Below are 26,650 nucleotides of genomic sequence, written 5' to 3' on the forward strand. Positions count from 1 at the left end.
AAGTGGCTTTATAAGGGAACAAACTCGTGGCTACCTGTCTTTTTAGTCTTCTTTACTTGTTATAACCGGTTTGAGTGCCACATATCCAAAAATTGGGCCCATTTCTTTCCTGTTCATCATTTTCCTCTGTGTTAAATGGAAGAGTTTGAAACAAAGGTAGTCAATCGAGAATGAAGAGGAACGCAACTAAAATCAGAAAAGTGGGAAGCCTTTCGGTGTCTGGTTGACTCGATGAAGGTGAAGAACGAAAGGAAAAAAGTTGCAATCGAGGGCTTGTTTGTTTGCGGCGGCCGGTGGAGTTGCAAGGGCACCATAGATGTAATTTGTGTTTCAAAGCTTGGAATCTGTGTTTCGCCATCAAGATTCATTGTTTCAACATAACAGATTGCATCATCGTAGCTGGATGAAGGCAATAGAAGATCTGCATGGAAGAATTCGTCTTTTTCTACTTTTACTATATCTCCACTCTTAGTTTCTTCCATTGGCTCGATTCGAAAACTCCACCACTACGATGAACTTTAACTTTTTCGACTATTTACCTCATGATCCTGAAAATAGATTAGAAATTATAAGGTTTAACTTCTTATAAGATCTACCATTCAATCATGAAATATCTAAATTTCAAACTTATGGACATACCTGTTGTTATCTTTGCCAATCTTCGATCCCTTATTTCACCATTGTAGCACCAATGACGATAATAAGAAGAAGAATAAAGTGAGTAAGGAGCTAATGGTGTAAAAGCTAAGGTCCCAGTAACAAGAAAGTAGAAATTAGCGACAATGATTTTGGGAGACATGTTATTGGGTGTGTACTTTGTTAACCTCACATAATTATCGGCGTAATGAGAACATGACGACATGATTTTGATGTTTACTAATGTGTATTAGGTAACATGACTGAGGGATATCAGATGGGGAAGAAGATGAATAGTACTAGGATAAGAAAATAATTGGTCAACAAACATCTGATGTGGCAAAGGGGTAACCGGATGACCCCTTCATTTTGCCCAAAAGGACCTAATCGACCTGACAAAGTGTAATTTGTTCCCTTAGAAAGCCACAAAATAAGTTAAGTGGCTAAATGACTAAACCCTATAAAGTTTATAAGGCATATATGTCATTTTCCCTTTTTTCAATGATCGGGTGGCAGATCACATAAGTTTTCAAATTGATAACTTATACAAACAACAACAATAAAATGACAAAAAACAAAATTAATGGTCTTATAAATAAGCAAATTGAATAAGTTCTCATATTATGAATATATAAAGATTTTTCGTTCTATTTTTATTTATTTGTTAATAAGCTCCATAAAAAAATCTTTTTTATGAAGATGTTCTTGTGCATGATCCTTACACAGCATATTTTGTTGGGTTCATTAGTGGACTAATGTTACAACTTGCCATATATTTCAACTAGCGTAATTTGCATATATTTTAATATACATATTTGGTTGGGGTACCCTAGACTTGCTCTTAGTCTCTATATGTGCAAAAGACCTAAATACCCTTCTAATCCTCATCATCCAAACAAATTCAAAGCACCAAGCAACATGATAGTAATAGAATTATTAGATATTAAGGAACTTTTTACATGGATACATGAGAGTTATTATATAGCAATCAACAAAAACAATAAGCCAGAAAACTAAGGGACTACAAACAGCATAAAAGATTTGAAGGTGCAAAAGCTTTGCAATATTACTAAAAGCTTGATGAAAATATTATAAAACGTCAGGGTTAAAACGGTAACAATGATGCTCAATAGTGAGAACAGCTTCCAACGCAAACGCTCTTATGTATGTATATGTGTATGGTGATGGTGATGGGCATGATCATGGTCATGATGATGAAAGAGAAGTGTCAAGATTCCAACCAAACAGAGCACAGTTCCCACAAGAAGCTTATCGTAACGTTCCATCCAGTGAAACTTGAGCTTGCTTGCACCATAGAATGATAAAGCCACCAATGACGTCATCACAGTTACAGTGCTGCAAATACATAAATAAATAAATAAATAACATTTTTTTTATCCAGAAAAAATAAAACATGATCTAAAATTACCTGAAAAGCAAGACAATAATAGCAAGAACCATCATGGAAGAGGAGTTTCCAACAGCAAGAAACACAGGGAGTGTAGTGGCACAAGGAGACAAAGCAGGAACAAGAACAAGTCCAGCAACTGCCATTTTTTCCATTGGTTGATTGTGTGAATGTGTGTGGCCTCCCTTTCCACGCATGAACAATATTATGTAGCTTCCACCAAGAAAAACAAGAAGAAGTGATGCAAGTTTATGAACAGTTTCTTCTCCAGCAATCGTGTTTGATATTGTAATTGCAGTGATTCCCAAAAGGGATGTGGATAACACATGCAAAACTGCTCCAAATGCAGCTGCAAAAAGCCAAAAAAAAAAACGTAGTAGTAGATCTATATTAAGTTTAAAGACTTCCATTTTGAAAGAAATAGCAACCTGCTTCTATTTATTTGTTTCTTTCAAGCTCTTTTTCCTATTAGGGCATTGTACTTTGAAAAAATCTACATGATTATAGAAATGATTGGGTAGATTTTTCAAGAGGGTGTTTAAAAAAAACAACAAAATGAGATTACAAAGTTTATATGTTATCCCATCTAATGTATTCTTTAAATTAAAGCACAACTATAGCCCTAAAAATCCTCCAGCATCACATCTTTCCAAGCTTTTTCATGGATAGTAATAACATCATCTATAGAAAGAAAAAGGTCAGCTAAGAGTCCTTGGTTCCAAATATCTTTTCTCATGTGAGGAAATGATCAAAAATACCCAAAATAAACTAAACAAATAGTTCATTAGTCTGAGATCCATTAAAAATGACCCGGTCCATATCAAAGGTATGATTCAATAACACACAGGGAACATTCTCTCAAATTCTCTCCAAGTTGCAAATCTCTCAGGTAGTATCAAACAAGCTTATTTCTAACTTTAGATATGAATTAGCTACGTATGATTATAAGTAAACCCTAATTTAATCCAACAGCCACATTTCCCACAAAATAAAAATCTAACCCTCCACACTAGCTTATAGAGTAAACAATCATCCCTCTGAGTGATTATTGGTTTACCATTCTCATCAAACTTCTAGAAAGCTGAAACCCTTTTCTAATTTCCCCCCCTCTTTTTACTGTTAACGAGATAATTATACATTTGTATACGCAATTACAGAGCTAGAAATATCAGATCAAACCTTTTGCTAGATCTGATCAAATTACAGAAGGAAAGAAACGTACTGACGAGAAGGGTACGAGAGAGGGTCCATTTTTGAGCACGTCCAACAACGGAGAAAGGGAGCCAATGAGTTGGGATGAAGGAATGCAGTAGCGACACGGTCGCTATTCCACCGATTGTTGATAGATCTTCCGCACTAAACCCTCCATTCTCCATTCTTTGTTTCGATTCTTAACGCAATAGAAATTTTCTCCCCAATCTCATGGATCTGGGAGAATAACTATTTAGATTTTCTACAATTAGGTAATGATTTGTTAGCGGATGTCCATTAACGCGTTAAATAAAAATAAAAATTGCTTGTTACAGTTTTTATTTTTTATTTAAAAGGAAAAAAAAAATCACAATAGAATAAAAATTAGGTATATATATATATATATATATATATATATATATATATATATATATATATATATATATATATATATATATATATATATATATATATATATATATATATATATATATATATATATATAGGGGTAGGTTATTTTGTTTCTAGTAACTATTGTGTGCCAAAATATACTGGACCATAGGATGAAATATAATCAAAGGTCATGATCTGAGACTCTATGATAGTACAATAGGGTAACATGTACAATATAATCATACAAAATTCAGCATAAGGGTATTTTAGTCAATTGAGACGAATTTAAAAAATGAAAAGTTGAGATTTATGGGATAATTAATGTTTTTGATTTAAAAATCTGATTTTTTTTTCAAATTAGTTCAATTCCAAACGTAATTTGTAAACATAAACCGATTTTATTTTATCATAATGTTATTTTGTTAGAATGATATTTTGTAATTCTGTCAGAATGGTATACAACTATGAACATAATATTATAAACACATATTATCAAGACCAATAATTTTTAATGAATATAAATTTTATATAAGAATACAACTATGAACATGTAACACCGTAAATTTCAAAATAATTTTTCGCGAATTATAAAAACATTTCTCATTTAATTTTCATAAAAACATTAAGTTTAAATCCCAATTCACATCATACAAAATCCCAAGATCACATATATATCAAAAATCTCATGCGTGTGTACAGATCAAGCCGGCGTCTTCCCACGGTCATCGCTAGTACCTGAAACAACAACACTAACACTGTAAGCACAAAGCTTAGTGAGTTCCCCAAAATACCACATAAGCATATATTAGCCACTCGAGGCTATAACTCTATGGGTCCGTGCACCCAAGCTCTGGGAACCCTCAGGTTCTAACTCTGGGAACCTTCCGGTTCCAACTCTATAAACATGCACAGCATAAATCACATAGACATCATGCAGTACAACACATAGCATACACATATATACATACTCTGACACATAACTCTGATTACCTACTCAAGGTAAAGTATAGTGAGAAGACTCACCTCGTGTATCTCGATAACTCGCGAATCCTGGAAATCACTCGTGCTCGATCCTCCGAGCTATAATCCTCCTATAACATCAGATGTCTCTAATTAACACGCTTACCACTAAGGTTGACTACCCCTATCAAGTCAACACCGGTCAACTATGGTCAACGGTCAACAGTCAACTTTGACCGGACTCGGCGAGTGCACTAGGGCGACTCGGCGAGTCTATACGTATTCACCAACTCTCTGGGATTCCCTTTTTGACACGTCGAGTACACCCCTGACTCGACGGGTTCCACATGGCATGAATCGCGGGGCCACCACGACTCAACTCGCCGAGTCCTAAGAAGAACTCGGCGAGTCCCAGCTCGACTCAGTCCACCTGTCAACCCTCGCTAATTCTCCCTGACTCACCGAGTCAACTCATAACTCGGCTGGACCACTCACTGAGTGGTCAAGGACAATCTTCATGCTACTCGCCGAGTCTGTTCTTCAGACTCGCCGAGTCCATGCCATGCATCTACTCAAACTAGCTTTTGAGGTCAGATCCGCACCATCCACTCATAGATCTGGCCCTCCTAAGCTTATTTACCACGTAAAGTCTATATCTTGGTGCTCATAACACACCTACAAGGCTCTATTTGGAGAAATAACCTCTAAAATGGCAACCCTAGCCTCTAACCCAAAAGAGAGGGCATAAAGCATGACATTAGGGACTCTCTGGACCTGCTAAGGTCCAGATCTAAGCACCATATCCCCATGGGACCTCTCACACTTCCAATACAAAGCAAACAAGGCATGAAGAAACCCTAGATTTGACCAAATCAACAAAATACGGAAATAAGCTCTGAATGATACCTCAAGAAGCCTCCTCTGATGAAATGAAAGAAGATCCAAGCTCCCCAACTCCTCTAGCTTGACTTTCCTCGTCCTTTCTTGCAAAAACACACAAATTTGGTGAACAATAGCCTCATATCTCACTCACACGAATCCCTCAGCTGCTTTGGTGCTCTCAAGATAAAGGTAGCCGCAATGAAGGGCCACAAAGTCCTTTAAATAGGGCTTAGGTCCGGGAATTTAGGGTTTCATTAAACAGCGAGGACTCGCCGAGTCCATTCCTTGGACTCGTCGAGTCCGGGCGCGAACCCGCGTCCTGAACCGCGATCCTACTCGGCGAGTTTGAGCTCCAACTCGTCGAATCCCCTCACAAAACTCCAAAAGTATAAGCATCAAAGATACCTGGAGATCCGGGCTGTTACAGAACATAAATTACATTTATTTTTGAAATCTCTTGCAAAAAAATACAACTATGAACATAAATTACATTTATTCTTGAAATCTCTTGCAAATATATATATATATATATATATATATATATATATATATATATATATATATATATCGGCATTCTTGAAAGAATCATCATTCACTTTCTTGTTTCGTTTCTAGATGTCTTGTGTATGTTTGACCTCTAAGTCACTTCAAAATATGCAAGCATTCTATGAGATTGACATTTTGTGAGATTGACATTCTGCTAGAATTGTATTGTATGAGAATGATTGTATACATCTGAAACATCTGATAAACATAAGAAACAAAAGTCATGTTAAAACTTCAGCCAATTGTAATACAGCCCTTGCAAAATCATTCTTATGTGATTCTACATTAATCATTCTTATGTGATTATACCAAAAATACAATTATGGCATAATGAAATAACTATTCTTAAAGAATACACATAGAAGAATACATTAGATACATAATATTCTTAAATAATGAAATAACTATTCTTAAAGAATGAGCATAAAAACTTAAAAAGATAATCAAGGAACAACAATCTTCCAGGTCTGGTGAAGGTCTTTATCCCCTGAAAATCTAATAAAAGTTAATTTCTAAGAAGGGGAGAGGAGCAACATTCACATATTTATACACATGTATATAAAAAAAGGCACAAGGAGACGCCAAAATAGAGTTTACTTACTTTAAAAGATATATGATTTGTTTCTCATCCTTGTGGACAAAACATGCATAAACATGCTGAAAGTGACTCATTAAGCAAGAAAGAACCAATTTTATAATAAGTAACTTAAGTTCACTAAGACATATTAACAGACAGTTGGTGTGCAAATCGGAATATTTTCAATTCCACCAATAGGGATGTCACTGTTTATGATATTCTTCTATATATTCGAACCTAAAATCAAGAACTGGGAATTTAGAGAAAAATTGAACCATATAAAAATCTCAGCTGAATGGAATCGAGAACTGACAAATTATGGGGCTATCCTTGTCGCTCTACTTTCTTCTAAATACCCACAATAAACATGATACCTGAATAAAGAAGATAACATGATACCTGAGATGTCGTTTACGGTTCGTGGAGGGAAAACGAAGCAGAAGAGTTGTTGCAAAAAAGGAGCGGACTGATTAGGAGGCAGCTAAAGAATTCCATATAGCTACACAGGCGGCGATGATTGGTCAAATTAAGCACCTAAGCAGTCAGGAAGTAGATGGAGGTTAACAAAGCGATGGTGGCTCCCAAACCTCCACTAATCGATGGCGGTGATAGGGCGGAAGCCCTAATTGAGAAATTGATTATGCATACACACGGTTATAGCAGGGTCATGGTCGACATGTGCATCAAAACTCAACTGATGCGGTCGAATGTTGATGGAAGGGGGAGGAGACAATTTTGTGGTTGTCAATGGAAGAGGCAATAAGGCGGAGGCAGAAATAAAATACGTATGATATGAGAGACTAGGGTTTAATAGTTGGTCAAAGAGATTTTTATGGTAATTTTCATAACTTAAGGGATTTTATTTTAATTATCATGCTAAAGTTACATAATTACCCTTATTATAATTTTTAATTATTTAATTATTTCTAAATTCCTATTGGTGCATTCATGCAGACAAAAGTTGCTAGAAACATTTGAACCTAGCTCTCTCTCTCTCTCTCTCTATATATATATATATATATATATATATATATATATATATATATATTTCAATGTGTCAGTTCTATTAGGCAACGTTTGGTAGGTGGAACTAGACTGAACAGAGTGGAACAAACTTTTTTCGGATAGTGTTTGGAGTAGATGGGACACGAACATGATGGGACTCAAATGAGACTATTTTGATTAATTTTAGTCCCATCCAAAAGGGTGGAACACAACGGAACAAATAACATTTTGACATAAATACCCTCTATATCATCATCTCCTGACTCTTCTCCCAGTCTCCCTCCATCATCTACCATTAACTCTGGTCAATAACTTTGTCTCTTCCATCTTCGGTGGTAATCGATCTCTCTCATTAACCCGTAATGCATATTACGTACCAACCATTGATGTATTTTATTTAAGAACAACACCAACCAAAACCTTGATGAACCAAATCAGAACTTGATGATTTTTTTAAGAACAACTAAGTGGGGAGTGAAATAAGATGTCTAGCAGGGTCAGAGTACCGTTCTTGATGATCATGGATTTCCCCACTATCATTCTATCAATATAGCGACTAACAAGATAGGGCTTTTGTAATAGGAATTTTGTTCTTGCTTCTCTTTAATTTTAAAAGCTATTTCCAGTCCTTGAGTCAGCAATTTAACCCTTAAACTTGAATATGTTGATCATCTTGTTGACGATTTGACGATTTGGTAGGATCGTAGTTAATTTATTTTGCATACCTGCAAATTAATGGAAACAGCGACTCCGTTGCTTTTTGACGTCGAACCCATTTGTTGGGTGAAAATCTTAGAATGAAGATGATAATGGGCGGCGAAGGAGGTTTCAGACCCAATTGTAATATTTGTGATGCTAGGGAGGCTAAAAAGTATTAAATAGAGTAATTTCAACATACTATTTTGTTGAGTCCTAGTTTCGCCAAATAAGATACAAATAATCTCTCCAGTCCTGTCCAGTTCTGTTCCGTCCAGTTTAGTCCAGTATTGTTCTGTTCTGTCCTACGTACCAAACGCTACCTTAGATATCTATTGACTATTAATATCACATCATTTATCAACTGATTTTCTATTTTAAATTTTAAATTTTAAATTTTAAATTTATCATTTTAGTTACCTTAAATGAATACCATTAGAATAAAATTTAAAATAAAATTAATACCGATTAAAAGGTCACGTATTTATTTAAATTAACGATTATAATTTTATATAACTAAAAAATATCTCTTAATTAATAATTTATTTAAAATAATTGATTAATAATTTTGAATTTTTACTACGAATGTAACGATCCAATTTTCACAGCCAAAAATTTCATTTTTAAATCAACACTTTGGAAAACATTTGTGTATAAACATCATCATTTCATAAACATAATTCGTGTCCGAAACCGAAACATAAAAACAACCATAATGTCAGAGTACAAATCCCATAATATCTCGTAGTGCGGAAAACAAAGAGCGTGTGTGTGATATGACGCTACCGCGCCAGCTCCTTCCCCTTCGCTGAAGAGGTACCTGAAACAAAACTATAAACCGTAAGCACAAAGCTTAGTGAGTTCCCCCATAATACCACATACCATACAATCATATAATGAACAGCTAGGAGATACGGGCCTCGCCCACACTCATGGAGATACGGGCCTCGCCCACACTCCGCTATCTGGGAGATACGGGCCTCGCCCACACTTCGCTACTAAACCATAACATACAAGTATCACATAGACAACGAGTATAAACAATTCCACCACACTATCATGTATCATCATCAAACTCAACTAAGAGATACGGGCTCTGCCCACACTCCGACACTATCATATCGTCTATACGGGCCGACCTTGGTGCCTTAGACCCGTTCCTACTAGAAGGAAACTCACCTCGAAAAGTAGTTGCTGAAAGTCTGCTTGCTAGACGTCTGACTGCTGCACCGGTAGTCCTCCGGCTATAAATCCATAACATAGATTACTCACTCATAAATACCCTCGAGTCAAATGACTGACCCACCCCTGGTCCAAGGTCAACTCCTTGGTCAAAGTCAACTTCCAGTTGACTGGACTCGCTGAGTCATGGCACAGACTCGTCGAGTCCCTCTCCTATTAACCCAATACCAACTCATTAAGTCCCTCTTCCACTCACTGAGTCACCCATAACTCACTACTTGGGACGATTGGACCGACTCGCGATCCGACTCGCCGAGTCCGAGAACAACTCGCCGAGTCCCACGAGCAGATCTCCTACTCGATTCCAAATCCTCACCAGAGCATCCATCTTGAGGATTTGGGTTTCTGGGACTATTGCTACACGTTAAATTGCTAATTCCGCGTGTAGATACGAAGGGTTGGACCTTCAACACTTAAACCCCTCTTACTCAGTAACAGTTCATACGACTCACCGAGTTTGAAGAACAACTCGTCGAGTTCCAGGCAATCTTCATTAGGACTCGCTGAGCTATTCATCCAACTCGCCGAGTCTAAGGCCATCTTCATAGAACTCGCTGAGTTCCACTTTGGGACTCGTCGAGTCCTTACGACCCATTTCCTATACAAACCAAATCTAAGACATGCAACGCTTCCAAACTATAGATCTATGTTCCTAGGGCATGCTTATCACGTAAAGTTGCAAACTTTATGTGCATGCATGGCCCTATAAGCTCCAAAAGGCAAAACCAAGCTTTTGATGAGGTCATACACTCAATGGGGACCTCAATCACTTCAACTACATAAACTTTATACTTCTTATACGTCCATAAGGTCTAGATCTGAAGTCCTTTCGGATCATAGAGCACAAATACATGGAGTTTGAGGTTTTAGGGCTTGAAAACCACTAATTTGGGACAAAAGGGGGATCTAATGAACTAGTGATCAATGTAAGAACTTTTCTACCTGAATGGAAGCTTCTCACAGTGTAGATTCCGAATCTACCTCCCCTCCTTGCACACTTCAACCTCTTACTTCTTCTTCTAAGCTCCAAACCTTCTTCACAAAGCCAAAAACACTCTCAAGAACAATATGGGGGCTAGGGTTTCGCTCTACAGCTCTCTGGAAGTGTTAGGGACAAATGAGGCCAAGTTAGAGTGCTTAAATAGGGTGCAAACACCCGGTTAGGGTTTTTGCCCAAATAGGGCCTACTCGCTGAGTCCGAGAACCGACTCGCCGAGTTCGAGGCTCAGACCCCGCGTCTCATCCCGCTCCTACTTGGCGAGTTGGTCCTTCAACTCGCCGAGTCCAAGGCAAATTGTATTAATTTAAGAATTATTAATTACAAGGAATACGTACCAGGAACCAGGTGACTTGCAAAAGGATATGTGGAAAAACTAATTTCCCCCCTTGTAGGAGGGCACACGAGGGGCTTTCTAACAGATCCTATGTGGTAGGAACTGAAACATGAACCAAATCTGTTTGCTTTTGAAACAATAAGGATGTGTGTCTTCAATTTCCCAAAATTTGGACTATATGTGCAGACTAAGGTAAACATCATGGAGCATTTCTCTAATATACTCTAATCAAATAACATTAGGGAAACAAAGCAAAACCATCAAAGATATTTGCAAAAAAAAAAAAAAAAAATCAAATATGAAACAAATAATGCGAATAATGATGCAAGACAAGGACCGAATTTGTAAAATCAGTCTTTTAAATATATAAAGTTATGTAAAATTTATCTTGTACGGTACATGCTGCATAGTGCATACTCCATTTATTTACACAAACACTACCAGTTTTAGGGTTTGGAATTTTCGCATCTACATCGATGGCAGAAGTGATGGACACGCCGGTCGATGCAGTGGAACGTCGTAGTAGCCGAGAGCGCAAAGATGAAGACGGAGAAGGCAATGACGACGGCGAAGACAATAACAAGTCCACCGGAATCGAGAACCCCGATGCTGCTTCTTCTCCACCACCGCCACTGCCTCCACGCCGCAATGACCGTGATTCCAGAGAGAGAAGAAACGATGAAAGGGATCGGGACACTGACCGTCCACCTAATCGTCGTTCCGATTACTATGAACACCGTAATCGCTCTCCTCCTGGGCCACCTCCCAGGGATTATAAGCGTCGTGCTGCTAGCCCTAACTCTCCTCCGCCTCCATATCGAGACCGACGTGGTGGCGGTCACTCCCCTCCACCCCGGAGGTCACCCCCATTTCCTCCTTTTAAGCGGTCTCGTAGGGATGACGGTGGTTACGATGGTCGCCGTGGAAGTCCTCGCGGAGGTTTTGGACCTGGTGATAGAAGGTCCGTAAATTGTTTCCTTGTTTTTTCACTTGTTTTACTGCATTTTTTTGAAAGCTGTTATCATAGGATGCTAATTATCACCTTATATGATTCTGATTTTAGTCAGTCAGCCAGGACTTATCCTTTCCTATAAATTGGATGATTAGGCTATATGTTAATTTCTGGAGGCTTGTTAATTGCTTTTATTATGCTCCCTTTAACATTTAATAGGCTTTTTGTAATATCTATTGTGTTTCTGCTAGTAGTGCTTTTTCCAGGTCTGAGCTTATTTTGGGGATATTTTGGCCTTGTCATGTATCTCATTCTTCTCCCCACATGATTTAAGTAGTGTTTGCAACCATTTGTGAAGAGATGCAGCAGTTTGATGCAGGGGGTTATGGATAAATTGATTGTGAGCGAGAGTATCACCCACCCTTTCAAAATAATTGATAGTGAGTGTGAGTGCGAGTATTTCTCGATGTTTTCTAAATACCTGATTGTGAGCGAGAGTATCACTCCATCCACTCTAAATAATTGATTGCAAGCTGTAGTAATACTCCATCCGTTCTAAATTACAGGAGCACTTTCATGGTATGAACAATATAATACACAGGAAAGTGCTCTTATAATTTGGAAGGGGGGAGTATTAATTGGAGGTGAGGATAGAAGCTGAAAAAGGAGCTCTGATGATGTTTAGTAATGGGGAGACATGTCCTCACTTGAAATATGAAGCATTATCCCAGTGTTGAGTTCTTGATTGGATTGAATATGTCTTCAATTTAAAGTATGGAATGACACACTTGATATGCTACACTCCAGACCAATTACAAATACCTTAAACCAATGGATATTAAATTTTAGTAGTTCTAAGGTGCTTATTTTCCCCATTAACTGCTGTTTGGATAAAGTGTTGTTTTGGATAAATAATGTAATTTTTTTTGAGAAAAAGATGGCACCTTTGGGAAAATTGAAGGAAAAGTAAAGGAGGGAAAATTTGTAAAGAGAAGTATGCAATTCCACCATGCTTTATGATAGTATAGCTTCCAATATTGGCAGGTTGAATCATATATTTTGAAAGGCATGTGTTCTGTTGTGGTCATGTGACTCCCACATAAGCTTTTTAGTGAAAAAGTAGCAAAAGTACATTTCTTTTTTCTATAAGTGCATTGCTTTCCATTTGGGATGCATTGCAATAAACAAAATGACTGTTTCATTATCTGGGAAAACTTATTTAACTGAAATACCTATTTTCGTAGTAGTTGTTTGGAAAATCCTAGAAAATTCTTTTGGCCTAGACGATCTACCATGGTTTGAACATGCTAGTTTCTTTTTGAGCATAGTATTCAACATATTTATCAGCAAGGTCATGTGGTCAAAAACACATTTGAGAAAATATAAAAATATTAGATTACTAGGTTATATCTACTTGATTTTCCCAGTGGTCAAAATTAGTTATAAGACAGTTGCTTTCAGTGACTTATAGCATTTCACTAATCAAACTTTGTTCAGACCACATCTATAGTAAAAATACTGGTCAGTACTAACTTCAGTATTTCACTTTTGTGAGATGAGATAAAACGAATTCTTCTTATCTGTGAAAGCACACACACATATCTGTATATGCTGTATATAATCATATAAAATGCATTGTAGCTTAAAGAGACAATTGCTTGAAAATCTTTGTTTGGTTCACACAATATTGTTTATTGTTGATACAGGTTTGGGTATGATTACCCTGGTGGCTATGAGCGTGATATGGGCGGCAGGCCTGGCTATCCTGATGATAGGCCCCGTGGTAGGTATGGTGGGCGCTCATCTGGTGGATACCAAGGTGGTCCATCTGGTAAGCACCAATTTTGTTCATTAGCTCCTATCAGAATTATTAAAATACAACTAAGCTTGATGTTTTGCTGTTAGTATGTTAGTTATCGCTATAATGGGTATGTAAATACGCTAACTTTAAATAAATATAATAATGAAATTCCATCTTGTTCTTATTTTTCATGGAGTTGTTGATTGTGAAAATGTGTACTCACTACTTACATGTTCATATTGTATGGAATTCAGCATGCAATGCATTTAGATAATTTTGTCTTTTTTTAAGTTTATCAGCATTTTTCTGCTTTTGCAGATTGGGATTCGGCTCGTGGGGGTTACAATGATCATGGCAATACACATAGGTGAGCATCATAGAATGGAATGAAAAATTGCAATATAACCCACTTTTATCTATGTAACTTTTAGTGACACAAATGCTTTTTTTTTTTTTAGTTTTTATTTTTATTTTTTATAAGTTTTATGATTATGATTAAATTAAATTTTATTTTCTCAAAAGATTTGAAAAAAATAGATGTTTGTTATAACCTTATTTGGGTTTTAGCCTGCTTTTACTATGTTTAAACGTTACTGTAAAGTTAAAACTGTACATTTTATTTACATATAATATAAAAAGTTCATATGAGAGTTCATTCAATTGTTATAGATTTAATCAAAGTTGATCATCAAATATAATAGCTCAACAAAACATGTAGTTTGTTTTTTGGGAGAGGTTAAGTTAGATGACAACATTTAAGTTAAATACAGAAGCATTATACATAATGTCGACATAAACTAAAATAATACATTTTGACTCTGTTTTGAAGTTATAGAATCACTAGAATGGGACATATACTGTAAATGTTTTAGACATAACTAATAATACAGTTTTTGGCTGTTAGAAGATATTATAGTTTAAAGTTTTTGACAAATATACCCTCTTCAGTATGCCTTCTAACTACTTGCATGTGAATTTGACCTTTGAATTCGACATTTCAGAGAAGGATTGATGTCTTATAAGCAGTTTATTCAGGAGCTTGAAGATGATGTTCTGCCATCAGAAGCTGAACGCAGGTATAATGAGCATACTCATACTAAAGTACATTGCCTTTTCTTGTGCATTAGGTTGTTGGTTATTGAAGACTTCTTTTTCTGTAGGTATCAAGAATACAAATCAGAATATATATCAACTCAGAAACAGGCTTATTTTGATGCTCATAAAGGCGAAGATTGGTATTTTTTTTGCTTCTTTTCTCTCTTTCTTCTAATTATCATTGCATTAATTATAGCCCTTTCCCTTCTGATGCTTGTGTTTATATGTAGGTTGAAAGACAAATATCACCCCACAAATTTGCTTGCTGTTATTGAAAGGTGCGCCTTTTTGTATTAGAAGAAGCTCATTGTTACAAATTAAAGGATTTTTATTCTTGTTAATCAATTTGGTGGTGTTTGGTATGATGAAATCAGGGAAGGAATGGAATTATTCATTTCATAGCTATCAGAAAGATCTGTTTTTTTGACTGATGGAATGGAATGGACCATTCTTGAAGGAATGGGATTCCTTCTATTTTGTTATTTTTCATTCCATAGTCATGGGGCATTCTCTTTATTCCATCATGGAATGGAATGAATCAATATAACTAATTTTTTGTCACAGTTTTATTATATTACATTTAATTTTTTGAAACTAACAAAAAATATTTTAATTTTACTTTAACTTATATTGTGTTTAATGTGTCATTATATTTAATTTTCTTCAAATAAAATTACTAAAGTTAAAATGTCGAGTTTCTCAACAAATGCTAGTTTACATCTTATTAAAGCTTTGTATGAGATATTCTGGCTAACCAAACATGATTATTGAATGATTAATGACTCAATTCTGATTTTTTTTTTCTGTTTAATAATTATTTGCAAATGTTTTTATTTCCAGGAGAAATGAATCTGCACGAAAGCTAGCCAAGGAATTTATACTCGACTTGCAAAATGGATCCCTGGATTTGTAAGAACACCCATTATATCAAAATGTCTCTTTTACCCTTCAAAGATTAAACCACTAACATCTCATTAAAATCAAACAGAGGACCTGGTGTCACCGCTTCATCTTCAAACAAAACCGGTCAAACAAGCAACCCCAATTCCGAAGACGAACAAGATCCAGGCGGCAAAAGAAAGCGGCATGGGCGGAAAGATTCCGACCCATTCTCACCAAAAGCCCACCCAATCAGCTCCGAGCCCAGAAGAATCCAAGCCGATGTTGAACAAGCCCTAGCCCTCGTGAAAAAACTCGATTTGGAAAAAGGAATCGAAGACAACATATTATCAAGAGGCGATTCCGATCGATCACACAGAGATAGATCTCACGGCGGCTCTGGCGGTGGTTCCAGCGGTCCGGTGGTGATCGTACGCGGTGCTGCCGCCGTGAAAGGTCTCGAGGGTGTTGAATTACTTGACACACTCATTACTTATCTCTGGCGGATTCATGGTTTGGATTATTATGGTATGACTGAGAAAAGTGAACCCAAGGGATTCCGACATGTTCGGCCGGAATCGAAGAATTCCGATGCGAAAACGAACGGAATGGAATGGGAGAAGAAGCTGGAAACACGTTGGGGGGAGAGATTGAAGGGTCAGGATCCGCTGGAGGTGATGACTGCAAAGGAAAAGCTTGATGCAGTTGCAGCTGAGTCGTTGGATCCGTATGTGAGAAAAATTAGGGATGAAAAATACGGGTGGAAATACGGGTGTGGGGCTAAGGGTTGCACGAAGCTATTTCATGCTGCTGAGTTTGTTCATAAACATTTGAAGCTGAAGCATCCGGAACTTGTCATGGAAGTGACTGCAAAAGTTCGTGAAGATATATATTTCCAGAATTATATGAAGTAAGTAGTGTTTTTGAATATATATATATATATATATATATATATATATATATATATATATATATATATATTTATGATACTTGTTTCCTTTTTGGAAAGTTGTGATGAAAGTGTTTGAAATTTGCAGTGATGAAGATGCACCTGGTGGGATACCTATTATGCAGCCTTCTCAACCGGTAAGCTTTTTATTTCTGCTACACCGTTTTGTTTATTAGTAGAAGGAATGGGATTTGATTCAAGAGTTGGAATCTGAAGGAATCATAATCTGTTGAACTTTTGGTTGGTAGGAAATAGAATGAATTTGAACGAATAAAAGTTAAATATTTATAGATTCTAATTTGTATTTAAATATAGTTTGTTGGGCAAAAGGTTAGAAAACCTGACTTATTTGAAAAAGCCACTAGGGTTTAAGATTTTCTATGAAAATCACTTTTGGATTTTTTTTTTCATTTTAATTTAAGCCAAGCAGCTGGTTTCATCATATTTGCAGTAACTGGTTATTTGGATTAGTTAGGAAGTAAAGAAAATAAATAAATTAAAATCTTGGTTTTCATGGGAAATTTTGGACCATAGTGTCTTTCTTGAAAAACCAACTAAAATAGGTGGGGTTTCTCTGACATTCTCTCTCTGTGTTATCTGTACACATACATATTTATTTATTTCATTATATACAATAAATTAATAAGTGTATACATTATAAATTGGTATTTTTGGTCTTTTATGAAAGGGTTAATTGCAAGAAATAGAAACGTAGTTTAGTTTGTTTGTTACTATAGCATTAGCATCCTACTTTCATTTATTCTTATCATAGCTTAGTATTTAGAAAAAAATCTACGGATTTAATGGCAATGTCATCCAAAAGCAAAGGCATTTTCACTGCTACAATTGAATAAATAGGGTTTTCAAAGTACAATGCTATAGTTGGGTAGCAGAATCCATAAAGTAGAGTGTTGTATTAAAAAGAAATGAATGTAAGATGCTATGATAATCAACCTAAAACTAATTGTTTCACTCACATGATTGTTATGTTCCCTATTGTTGTTATTAATAACAAGATACTGAAACGTGTTTACAGAAAGATAGGCCACAGAGGCGTAGGCCGGGAATGGAAAATCGACTGAAAGACGACCGACGGAGAGACAATGATGGCAGAAATAATGGCGGTGGGGGTGAAAGATTTGATAGCAGGGGGGAGAATCCAGAGTCGATGGAGTTTCAGGCCAACAATGATGGTGGTGGTGATGATGATCAGATGTTTGATTCTTATGGTGGACAAGGCCTCCATGCACCTTTCCCTTCCGACATTCCTCCACCTCCCGTATTGATGCCTGTACCTGGTGCTGGGTGAGACCTTGACCTCATTCATTTTGTGAAATGCTTTTATCGTATAAGGCTGTAATGTAATAGGAAGAAATAAAAGTAGGATATGCTTACTTAATAAATGGTAGTATGTGTTGTAATGTTCTTTCAATATAATTTTCAGTCCTTTGGGTCCGTTTGTCCCTGCTCCTCCTGAAGTTGCAATGCGGATGCTGCGGGACCAAGGCGGTCCTTCCCCTTTTGAAGGCGGCGGTGGTGGCGGTAGAAACGGGCGGAGTGGGCCCCAGATGAGCGGTCCTGCCCCTATAATTGCTTTGCCTCCGTCTTTCAGACAAGATCCTCGTCGTTTACGAAGGCAAGTTCTCTTCATAAATAAATTAATATGTCCTAAAACAATACTTCTGTATTTTCGTTTCTTGTTTAAGTGTTGTACTTTGAAAAAATTATCTCAAAGTCAATGCTGTAAATTTCAAATTAGACCTAAAGAAAGTGGAAGTAAGATGGAGTAAATAAATATTGTTGGGATTTGAAATGTGTGTGTGCAGCTACCAAGACCTTGATGCGCCAGAGGATGAGGTGACAGTGATAGACTACAGGAGTCTCTAGACCGAAAAGCAGATGATATTCAGATAGTATGAGTTTCTTAAGATCATGGATGACACAAATGAATTAAACGATCAAGACACAAAGTTTGTATTTTTCGTTTGCTGGTAAACAAAAAAAAAAAAATTGTAGTGGATATGTAAAATTCGATTTTGCCCCAAAACACTTTCTGAGGGAAGATTTTTTTTTTTTGGGTTCATTGGATGGTTTATTTTAGGGGTTTTATGGTCATTGATGAATTATATGATATCTGATATTTGACACCAATTTCTCTTTGTTGAATTTGCAAACCTGATTTGCCGGGGAATGGGTTAAATGAATGATATGATATCTGATATTTGATACCTGATTTCTTTAGCCGGTCAAACATGAGTTTTCTGGTCAAGATGAACCCGAAATATACACACATAAACGCACAACCTGAAGCTTCATTAACACACTCCAGAAATCTTGCTCTTTCAGAAATCGATCTCTTGTCAAGAATCCAGATTTTAACATCTTCAGGGATAACATACACGCTCTCTGTTCTTGAAAGAATTCATCTTTTAGGATCTTCAGGATGTGTCAAAAACACACATGAACAACACACACATTGAACCTGCAAACCATACAAATCGCTGATTATAATATTTTTATTCAACTTTTGGATCTTTTGGGTCCATTTTTGGAAATGATAATCAAAACTTGAACTCGATGATCCATAGAAGTCTATTTTTTGAAGATTTAAATCCAGATTTTATATCTCCTGGGTCGATTTTTGGAAACCCAGAATTTAAAGCCCAGATTTTAGCATGAATTTTAGTGTGCTCTTGTGTGTGTGTGTTTGTATGTTCATGAATGTGTGTTCTTGAGTTATGGGAATCATTGAGTTCATGAATGTGTTCTTGAGTTCTGGGGATCATCATTCTAGGCACACACACAAACACAATATCGATTTCATTTTTGTTCTTGAGCGTGAGTTCACTGTTCATTAGTATGTTAGTCCGAAAATTCATACTTGGCCAGAAAACCTACAATACTCTGCCATAATCACATATTTTGAAATTTGAATAACATAAACAAGTTCAATGGCGAACAAAAGATAAAAACTTGTGACTAATTGTATTCCGTAATAAAGTCCTTTACCGTTACAAGTCATTCCGACATTATACCTCTTATTTTTACATGTATAAATAATTAGTTAACAACAAACCAGACCAAACTTTATGTTCTTAAATCTTAATAATACTTTTGGGTTTATGTTTATGTTGTAACTTCTAATTGACCATTAAAAGATGATAAAAACTATTTATTTCAGACTACATCTATTATGTTTTTGATTGACTTTATTCGATATGTGTGAAATCTTAAGCACAAATCAAATATTGAGAAAATGTATCAATTTTATTTAAATCTAACAGAAGTTAAAAAACATGATATACATATGAAGTTTATTATGATACGAGATAATGAAATGTATCATTTAGAAAAAAAAAACTTGTTGAAAATACCTATTTGTACTAGAATTTTTTTATAAGTATTTGTTTCATATAAGAAAAAAAATATATTATAATAGGTAAAAGCTGTCATGTCAGTATATTTGTGAGTGAATAAAAAACCAAAGGAATCAACTGCCCAATCCTTTAACTTTTGTGGATTCATGGAGATAATTTAAAGAAAACCCCAAAAAAATGTCTAGATCTAGAGAAGAAACACATAAATAAATGAATTGGTTTTTTTATCAATAAAGCAAAACTCTAATCTCTTTCCCCATCGTCATGTTTGCTTCATTTTTCAAGGTCTAATTTTACAAATAGGCACGTTTAACAATAAGACGACATGGATAAAAGGGATTTGCCATTTGAGGGACAGTAATAGCATAAAAAATAGAGAAAACAATATATCTAGCCCAACTTGTTAAGCATTTTTAAAAAAATTAACCCAATAAAAAAAGAAATAAGAGAATTTCCACGTGATCACCAATTTTGTAGTGCCCATACGAAATACGTCATACAATGGTGTTTCAATTATTTATTTAGAAAGTTTATACTACGAAATATACTATTCATTAAAATATTATTAGTTTCGGTGATACATTTTAACATTTGATATGGATAGAAAAATTTGATACGGATAGAAGCACAAGTAAGAAAAAAAAATATAAGAAATATTTAATTTCTCTTTAGGAAAAATGAAAATAAATCATTATAACAAAATTTACACTGCATGCTTGTGAAATTATTTATATTTTTATTAAAATCATGATTTTTTAAAAAGTTTTCTTTGTGATATAATTCCTCTAGTGATAGAGTTTTTATATTGCTTAATCGAATTCTTAAGTTTAGAAAATAAACTTATATTATTATGGTATTTTTATTATTTTTTATAGTAAATGAAAAATAATATAATATCAATTTTGATATTTATTTATAGAAGAAAAAAAATTCAAAATTTATATATATTAGGGATGAGTATCGGTCCGGAGCCGGACTGAGTATTGAAAAACCAGAAACCAGTTTAGTAGGAAATGGAGAACCAATAATCAGACCAAATACCTAGTTTCGGTTCCGATTTCGGTTTGGTTCTACAATGAAGTGTGCTCTTTATAGATATGCTATTAGTTCTAACCGATTTCATGTTAATTTATTAATCATATAAATTAATAAATCAATTATTTAACAATTGATCTCATATTATTTTATTAATCACATAATAAATTAACAAATCAACTACCTATTTCCAATTAATATATTAATCATATAATATATTAACAAATCATTTCCTCATAATTTCAAATTAGTTTATTAATCACATCATAATCTAATAAATTATCATTTCTATACATATATCATTCTAATCAAGTTTTAGTTATTAGAGCAACCCCAAAAGGACTTTGCTTCTAATTACAAGAGTATAACAATTTAGTTATGAGCTTAGACACCTTAATTTAATAGTATGATCATTGAGTGGTTCAATGAATTTAATCTTTTCTTTTTTTAATTAAATTTCAAACCAAATACATATTTAATCATATTTTCTTATGATATATATATATATATATATATATATATATATATATATATATATATATATATATATATATATAATTAAACTACAAACAAAGTTAAACATATTTTTAGGTATTATATTATTTAATGTATCATAGTTTTTTTTTTAAAATTAATGCAATAAATAAAATATTATTCAATGTATCATATTTTTAGGTTTCGTAATTTTTAATTCATGTATGAAAATCCATTAAACTTTGTAGGATTTAATAGAGTGTGAGTGTTAAAGAGTAAGGTTAATTAAAAAAATGAAATGTTGAAGTGACAATGATGTGAGAATCCATTGAACTCCTTAGAGTTTAATGAACTGTGGATGCCCTTAGTGGGAAATGGAGAACCGAAAATCAGACCTAATACTCGGTTTCAGTTCCTCTAGGTCGAATGCTTATCCTATATATTTTACTTTTTTTTTTATTATAAAAAATAAAATCTAATCATTTGATATTTATTATAAAAATAGAAATTGCCTCCTCCTCACTTCTGAGGACACATATAATGTTTTGCTTACGATGTTCTAATCACACAAAAAGAAAGTAATATTATCCATCATTTTATTGTTTTGTGTACACGATTTTCGTGGGGGACCAAACTTGTCGACATACGAAAGTGTAAAGACCATACCTACAAAGTAAGGGGTGGTCGGAGGGAGTGAGAGTGGTTTTAGGTAGTGACAAGGTTGTAGTATTTAACGAGAGGAATGTGTAGAAGAAGGCGCATGGGTGGGGGTGGGGTAGGGGTAGGATGGTGGGTTAATGTGGTTTTTATATTTATTAAATATAGAAAAAAAATTAGAAAGGATAACACAGTGCAATTTTTCCAAACCATAGAGTTGTAGCCTATTGATTTTTTAACTTAGAAATCAAAACTATTAATTTGACCAAACCACAATGGCCAAAGTTGTAATTTACTCTAATATTTATAAATGATTACTTTTTATATTATATACTAATATTAAATAATAAATAATAAATCCACCAATAAAGAAATGAGACACATGCCGGAGAAAAGATGCCGACTAAAGCGAGTCCACGTAGTTTAAGCCAAATGTTACCATTTTTTTAAACGCTAGAACAATGTTTTCTGTTCAAAACGAAGCGTTTTGTCAAACGCTAGAAGTTAGAAGCTCTCAAACGCCCCGTGCCGAACATGCCCGTAGTGTCTCTTATGAGAATCTTTCCTTATCCAAACAAAAGTAAAGGTTGTCTTTTTTTTAATAATAAAAATATATTTATTTTATCATGTTATAATCAGTAAGTTAAAAATTATTATATAGCTAATAAAAATATTAAATATAAAAAATGCAGTGTATTGATATTCAGTTTAAATGGAGAGTCAGCTAAAAATGTAATCATGATATATCATTGATTTCTTTGGATACATTAAAAACCTTAGGTCATCTCCAATGTATTGAACTTTTAAGAGTTTAACGGATTGCCACATCAACATTCCGTTAAGTAAATCATTTTATCCATTAAACTCTACACTCTATTAAACTCTTAAAAGTTCAGTGAATTTCCACATCAACATTTAATTATATCTTTTTATAAATAATATTGTAAAACTATAATATTACATTAATTAGAAATTAAAAGTTACAAATTAAAAATTATTAATTAAAGATTGTTATATATTATTGTTTGAAAATATTTTTAAGATTTAAATATTTTTTTGTTTAGAATATTATAATATAAAATACCTTGATGATTTGAATAAAAAACAAAATAAATTACAAATATTATAAATAAGAAAATAATGAAATATACCTTGTGCATGTATGTAGGATGTAATTATTTAGTGAAATGAAAAAAAAAAATAAAAAATTGCATGCCACGCTTAATGGGGATTAAACCTCAATTCATTGAACTCCACCAAAAATGATGAGTTTGATGTATTGAACTTACTTTTTCCCCACTGAACTCATCATTAAATCCCCATTAGGGATATCCTTAGAGATTTAATATGATTTTGAATATATTGATACCATATATTTCAAAATTGATATTAGTATAAGATTTTTTATTTTTAAAATTTGAACTGAAATTGATTTCTTATTAAAAAAACTATATCTTAGAAAAGTGCCAAGTATCAAAGAAACATGCTAGAAAAGAGGCATGTGATATTTTTAGATTTCATTTATTAGGATAGATAAATTTGTAGACTGATAGGTTCAATATCATCCATGTTTTTTATTTATTTTTATTTCGTAAAAGCATTTGAACAACAATTAAGTTTTTATAGAACAGTGAATGAACCAATTCAATAAATTGTTTGATGGAAATTTTGTTTATATTTATTTATTTAATAAATGAACGAATATAAATTATATTTTTATCCGTTTAGTTAAACGGATGAACATGAACAATAGTCACATTCATTCATTTATATTTGATTACTATATTACATTATATATCATAGTATATAATCGGTGAGAGTAAAAGAGGATCTTCTAAGAATGATTTAGGTTTTACAAGTTTTGGATTTTGTAAAAGTATCATAAGTGGCATTACTAAAAACAATCAACACATTAAAAATGTTGACGATGCTATTCTTAATTTGAATGTGTATGTTTATTTACATTTGTTTATGTTCATTTAACAAACATAAATGAACGAACAAGATCGAACAACATGCATTGTTAAACAAACAAACATAAACAAAAAAATCGTTTATTTGTTTGGTCAACCATACTTAGTAAATGAGAAATTAAATATCATTTTATTTTTTGTTTCTACAAATTTTCCTATCTATTTAAATGATAACATGTGTCATATTAGTTAACAAAATATTATTAAATTTAATTAAATGAGCATTAAATGTTATATATGTCATCATTTAATTAGGTAGAAGGTGAGATTTGTAGGAACAATATATTTAATTTCTCTTAGTAAATATATAATCAACTAGAACCGAATTACATATCTAGTTCCTGATTGGTGCCGGTTCCTATTCCAATATATCCAAACCTATAGAGATTATCAAACAAAACATTTTATTAGAAAGTATTTTATGTGGTCCTTATTTATTAGTAATTATTAAACAAAGAATGTTAATATATTATATTAATTATGAAATATAAACAAAATACAAGTGTACCATCACGTGCTGAACTTTAACTCTTTAAGTTGTCCCGATTTCACGTAGTTTATTCATGGATGTGCAGCCTATATAGCAGTATTAAAATGAAGTTGGACATATATATATATATATATAGGTTATCCTTAACATATATACCCAAAACCCTCGAGATTTCTCATATTAATTGTAACATCAACCGAATCAACATGATGATGATGAGATCGTACTTGAAGAGGACCCTCTCTGCACCACAATACTTACTCCATTCTCGCTTCTCACATACACCAAACCCATCCATGTCCACTCTTTCATCTTCAACCTTCCGTCACCATTATACTACTCATGACTCCTCATGCAGGTTTGATGATGAAAACAATATTACCAAAAGAGTCGATCTTGAGATAATCTCAATAGGAAGCATCAAACCAGCTTATCCAACTCCAAATCATTTAAGAACATTCAATTTATCCATTATCGATCAAATGTTTTTCGATTCCAACACCCCTACGATCCTATTTCTTCCCAACACTGACAACACTTCTGTTTCAGACGTCATAGCAACAAGATCAGGGCGTCTGAAGGAATCCTTATCTGAGCTTCTAACACAATACTATCCTTTTGCTGGTGAAATCGTTGACATATTTAGCATTGATTGTAACGATAAAGGTGTCTATTTCGTTGAAGCCCGAGTCAATCAAACTCTCCAAGAATTCCTCCATCAACCTGATGATCAGAAACTGAAAGAATTGATTCCAAAACACCCGAGTATCACAACCGAATCTTCATTAGGGAACTTTGTTATAAGTGTTCAGGTGAATGTTTTCAATTGTGGTGGGATTGGTCTTTGCACGAGCTTATCACACAAGATCTTCGATGGAACTACGTATTTCACGTTCATGAAAGCATGGGCTACAGCCGCCAGATCAGGTTCATCGCAGATAATTCCACCATGTCTTGTGGCCTCTGACATCTTCCCGAATAACCCATTCATAAAACAATGGCCTTCCAAGTTATGGAATACGAAATTACCCTGTACAAAACGATTCGTATTTGATTCCATGGCGTTGGCTTCCCTCAAGGCGCAACATGTTTCACCGCCGTTACGTGGGCCAACTCGCACAGAGGTCACGGCCGCCGTCGTGTGGAAGGCTGCTGCCAAAGCCGCCTCCACCGTCCGACGATTTAGCCCGGATTCACCTCACGCTTTGTTCACATTCGTGAATCTACGTAAAAGGGCTTCGCCGCCATTGCCGACTGAGTTGATCGGAAACGTTATCAGTGCAGGAAATGCGATCTGCTTTCCGTACAAACAACCGGATTTGGCGACCATGATCGATGAAGTGAGAAAATCCATATCCAAACTGGATTCAGGTTACGTTGAATCTTTAAAACGTGAAAAGGGGCACGAGACATTCATTGGTTTTCAGAAGATAATAAACGATTTGATCGAAGTGATGAACGAAGAAAACTGCCTTTTTGCTACCAGCTTGTTGAATACCGGAATCTATGAGATGGATTTCGGATGGGGAAAGCCGATATGGTTCTATCATATGAATCCTGGATGCTCGAGGATTGTCTCTTTGAATGAAGTGAAGAAGGGTGGTGGTGTGGAAGCTGTAGTCTCGTTGAGTTCGGAAGAAATGGAGATTTTCGAGAGTGATCCAGAGGTTTTATCATACGCTACTGTCAACCCTAGCCCTCTAAGATTTCTAAATTAAGTAAGACTCAATATGTGATGAGTTTAAGTGTATTTTTGTTTCAAGTAATTGTAATGCTTTACAACTTTAAATCATGGATTGGGTTATGTTGAAAGTTTTTATTCTGCCCACTTCTTCTAAGCGATACTATATATTTTTCCTTTTTTTTTTTATAAAACAAACAATGAAATAATTGAGCCAAGATAAGATATTTTATGTTTTCTTGTGGATGCATCGTCACTATTTTTATTCTATTTCATTTCAGTTAGAATATTAGAATATTGCACCGGGTCAAGGTTGAACCTTGTTTTTGAAAGAGGGTTTTTGCTATCAGAGCACTAGATAGGTATGGACCAACCAGACTAGATAGGTATGGACCAACCAGATGTAACACTATTTTG

The 26,650-nt window shown here is 34.5% G+C and overlaps 3 protein-coding genes across 3 annotated transcripts; 2 read left to right on the forward strand and 1 right to left on the reverse strand.

Annotated features, from left to right (window-relative positions):
- Positions 1–1,555: 1,555 nt before the first annotated feature.
- LOC111898157 (uncharacterized) lies at positions 1,556–3,514 on the reverse strand. Its single transcript, XM_023894075.3, has 3 exons — positions 3,267–3,514; positions 2,066–2,393; positions 1,556–1,992 (listed from the first exon to the last, which is right to left on the reverse strand). Exons 1-3 carry the CDS (start codon positions 3,418–3,420, stop codon positions 1,797–1,799), a joined length of 678 nt encoding a protein of 225 aa, XP_023749843.1. The 5' UTR covers positions 3,421–3,514; the 3' UTR covers positions 1,556–1,796.
- Positions 3,515–11,270: 7,756 nt separating this feature from the next.
- LOC111898158 (serrate RNA effector molecule) lies at positions 11,271–18,705 on the forward strand. Its single transcript, XM_023894076.3, has 12 exons — positions 11,271–11,831; positions 13,529–13,653; positions 13,942–13,990; positions 14,625–14,699; positions 14,784–14,858; positions 14,949–14,996; positions 15,559–15,627; positions 15,707–16,507; positions 16,635–16,683; positions 17,583–17,851; positions 17,991–18,182; positions 18,373–18,705. The coding sequence occupies exons 1-12, from the start codon at positions 11,347–11,349 to the stop codon at positions 18,431–18,433; spliced, it is 2,298 nt and encodes a 765-aa protein (XP_023749844.1). The 5' UTR covers positions 11,271–11,346; the 3' UTR covers positions 18,434–18,705.
- A 5,992-nt stretch (positions 18,706–24,697) lies between these two features.
- LOC111898168 (stemmadenine O-acetyltransferase) lies at positions 24,698–26,381 on the forward strand. The gene has a single exon (XM_023894090.3). It carries the CDS (start codon positions 24,759–24,761, stop codon positions 26,268–26,270), a length of 1,512 nt encoding a protein of 503 aa, XP_023749858.1. The 5' UTR covers positions 24,698–24,758; the 3' UTR covers positions 26,271–26,381.
- Positions 26,382–26,650: the final 269 nt, after the last annotated feature.

This window comes from Lactuca sativa, chromosome 3 (genome assembly GCF_002870075.4).
Source record: "Lactuca sativa cultivar Salinas chromosome 3, Lsat_Salinas_v11, whole genome shotgun sequence".
Taxonomy (NCBI): domain Eukaryota; kingdom Viridiplantae; phylum Streptophyta; class Magnoliopsida; order Asterales; family Asteraceae; genus Lactuca; species Lactuca sativa.

Coding starts and splice junctions, on each gene's coding strand:
- LOC111898168 (XM_023894090.3), top strand. CDS start 24,759: ATGATGATGATGAGATCGTACTTGAAGAGGACCCTCTCTGCACCACAA.
- LOC111898157 (XM_023894075.3), bottom strand. CDS start 3,420: ATGGAGAATGGAGGGTTTAGTGCGGAAGATCTATCAACAATCGGTGGA. Junction 2,394..3,266: donor CTCTCGTACCCTTCTCGTCA/GTACGTTTCTTT, acceptor GGCTTTTTGCAG/CTGCATTTGGAGCAGTTTTG. Junction 1,993..2,065: donor ATTATTGTCTTGCTTTTCAG/GTAATTTTAGAT, acceptor ATGTATTTGCAG/CACTGTAACTGTGATGACGT.
- LOC111898158 (XM_023894076.3), top strand. CDS start 11,347: ATGGCAGAAGTGATGGACACGCCGGTCGATGCAGTGGAACGTCGTAGT. Junction 15,628..15,706: donor CAAAATGGATCCCTGGATTT/GTAAGAACACCC, acceptor AAAATCAAACAG/AGGACCTGGTGTCACCGCTT. Junction 18,183..18,372: donor GATCCTCGTCGTTTACGAAG/GCAAGTTCTCTT, acceptor GTGTGTGTGCAG/CTACCAAGACCTTGATGCGC.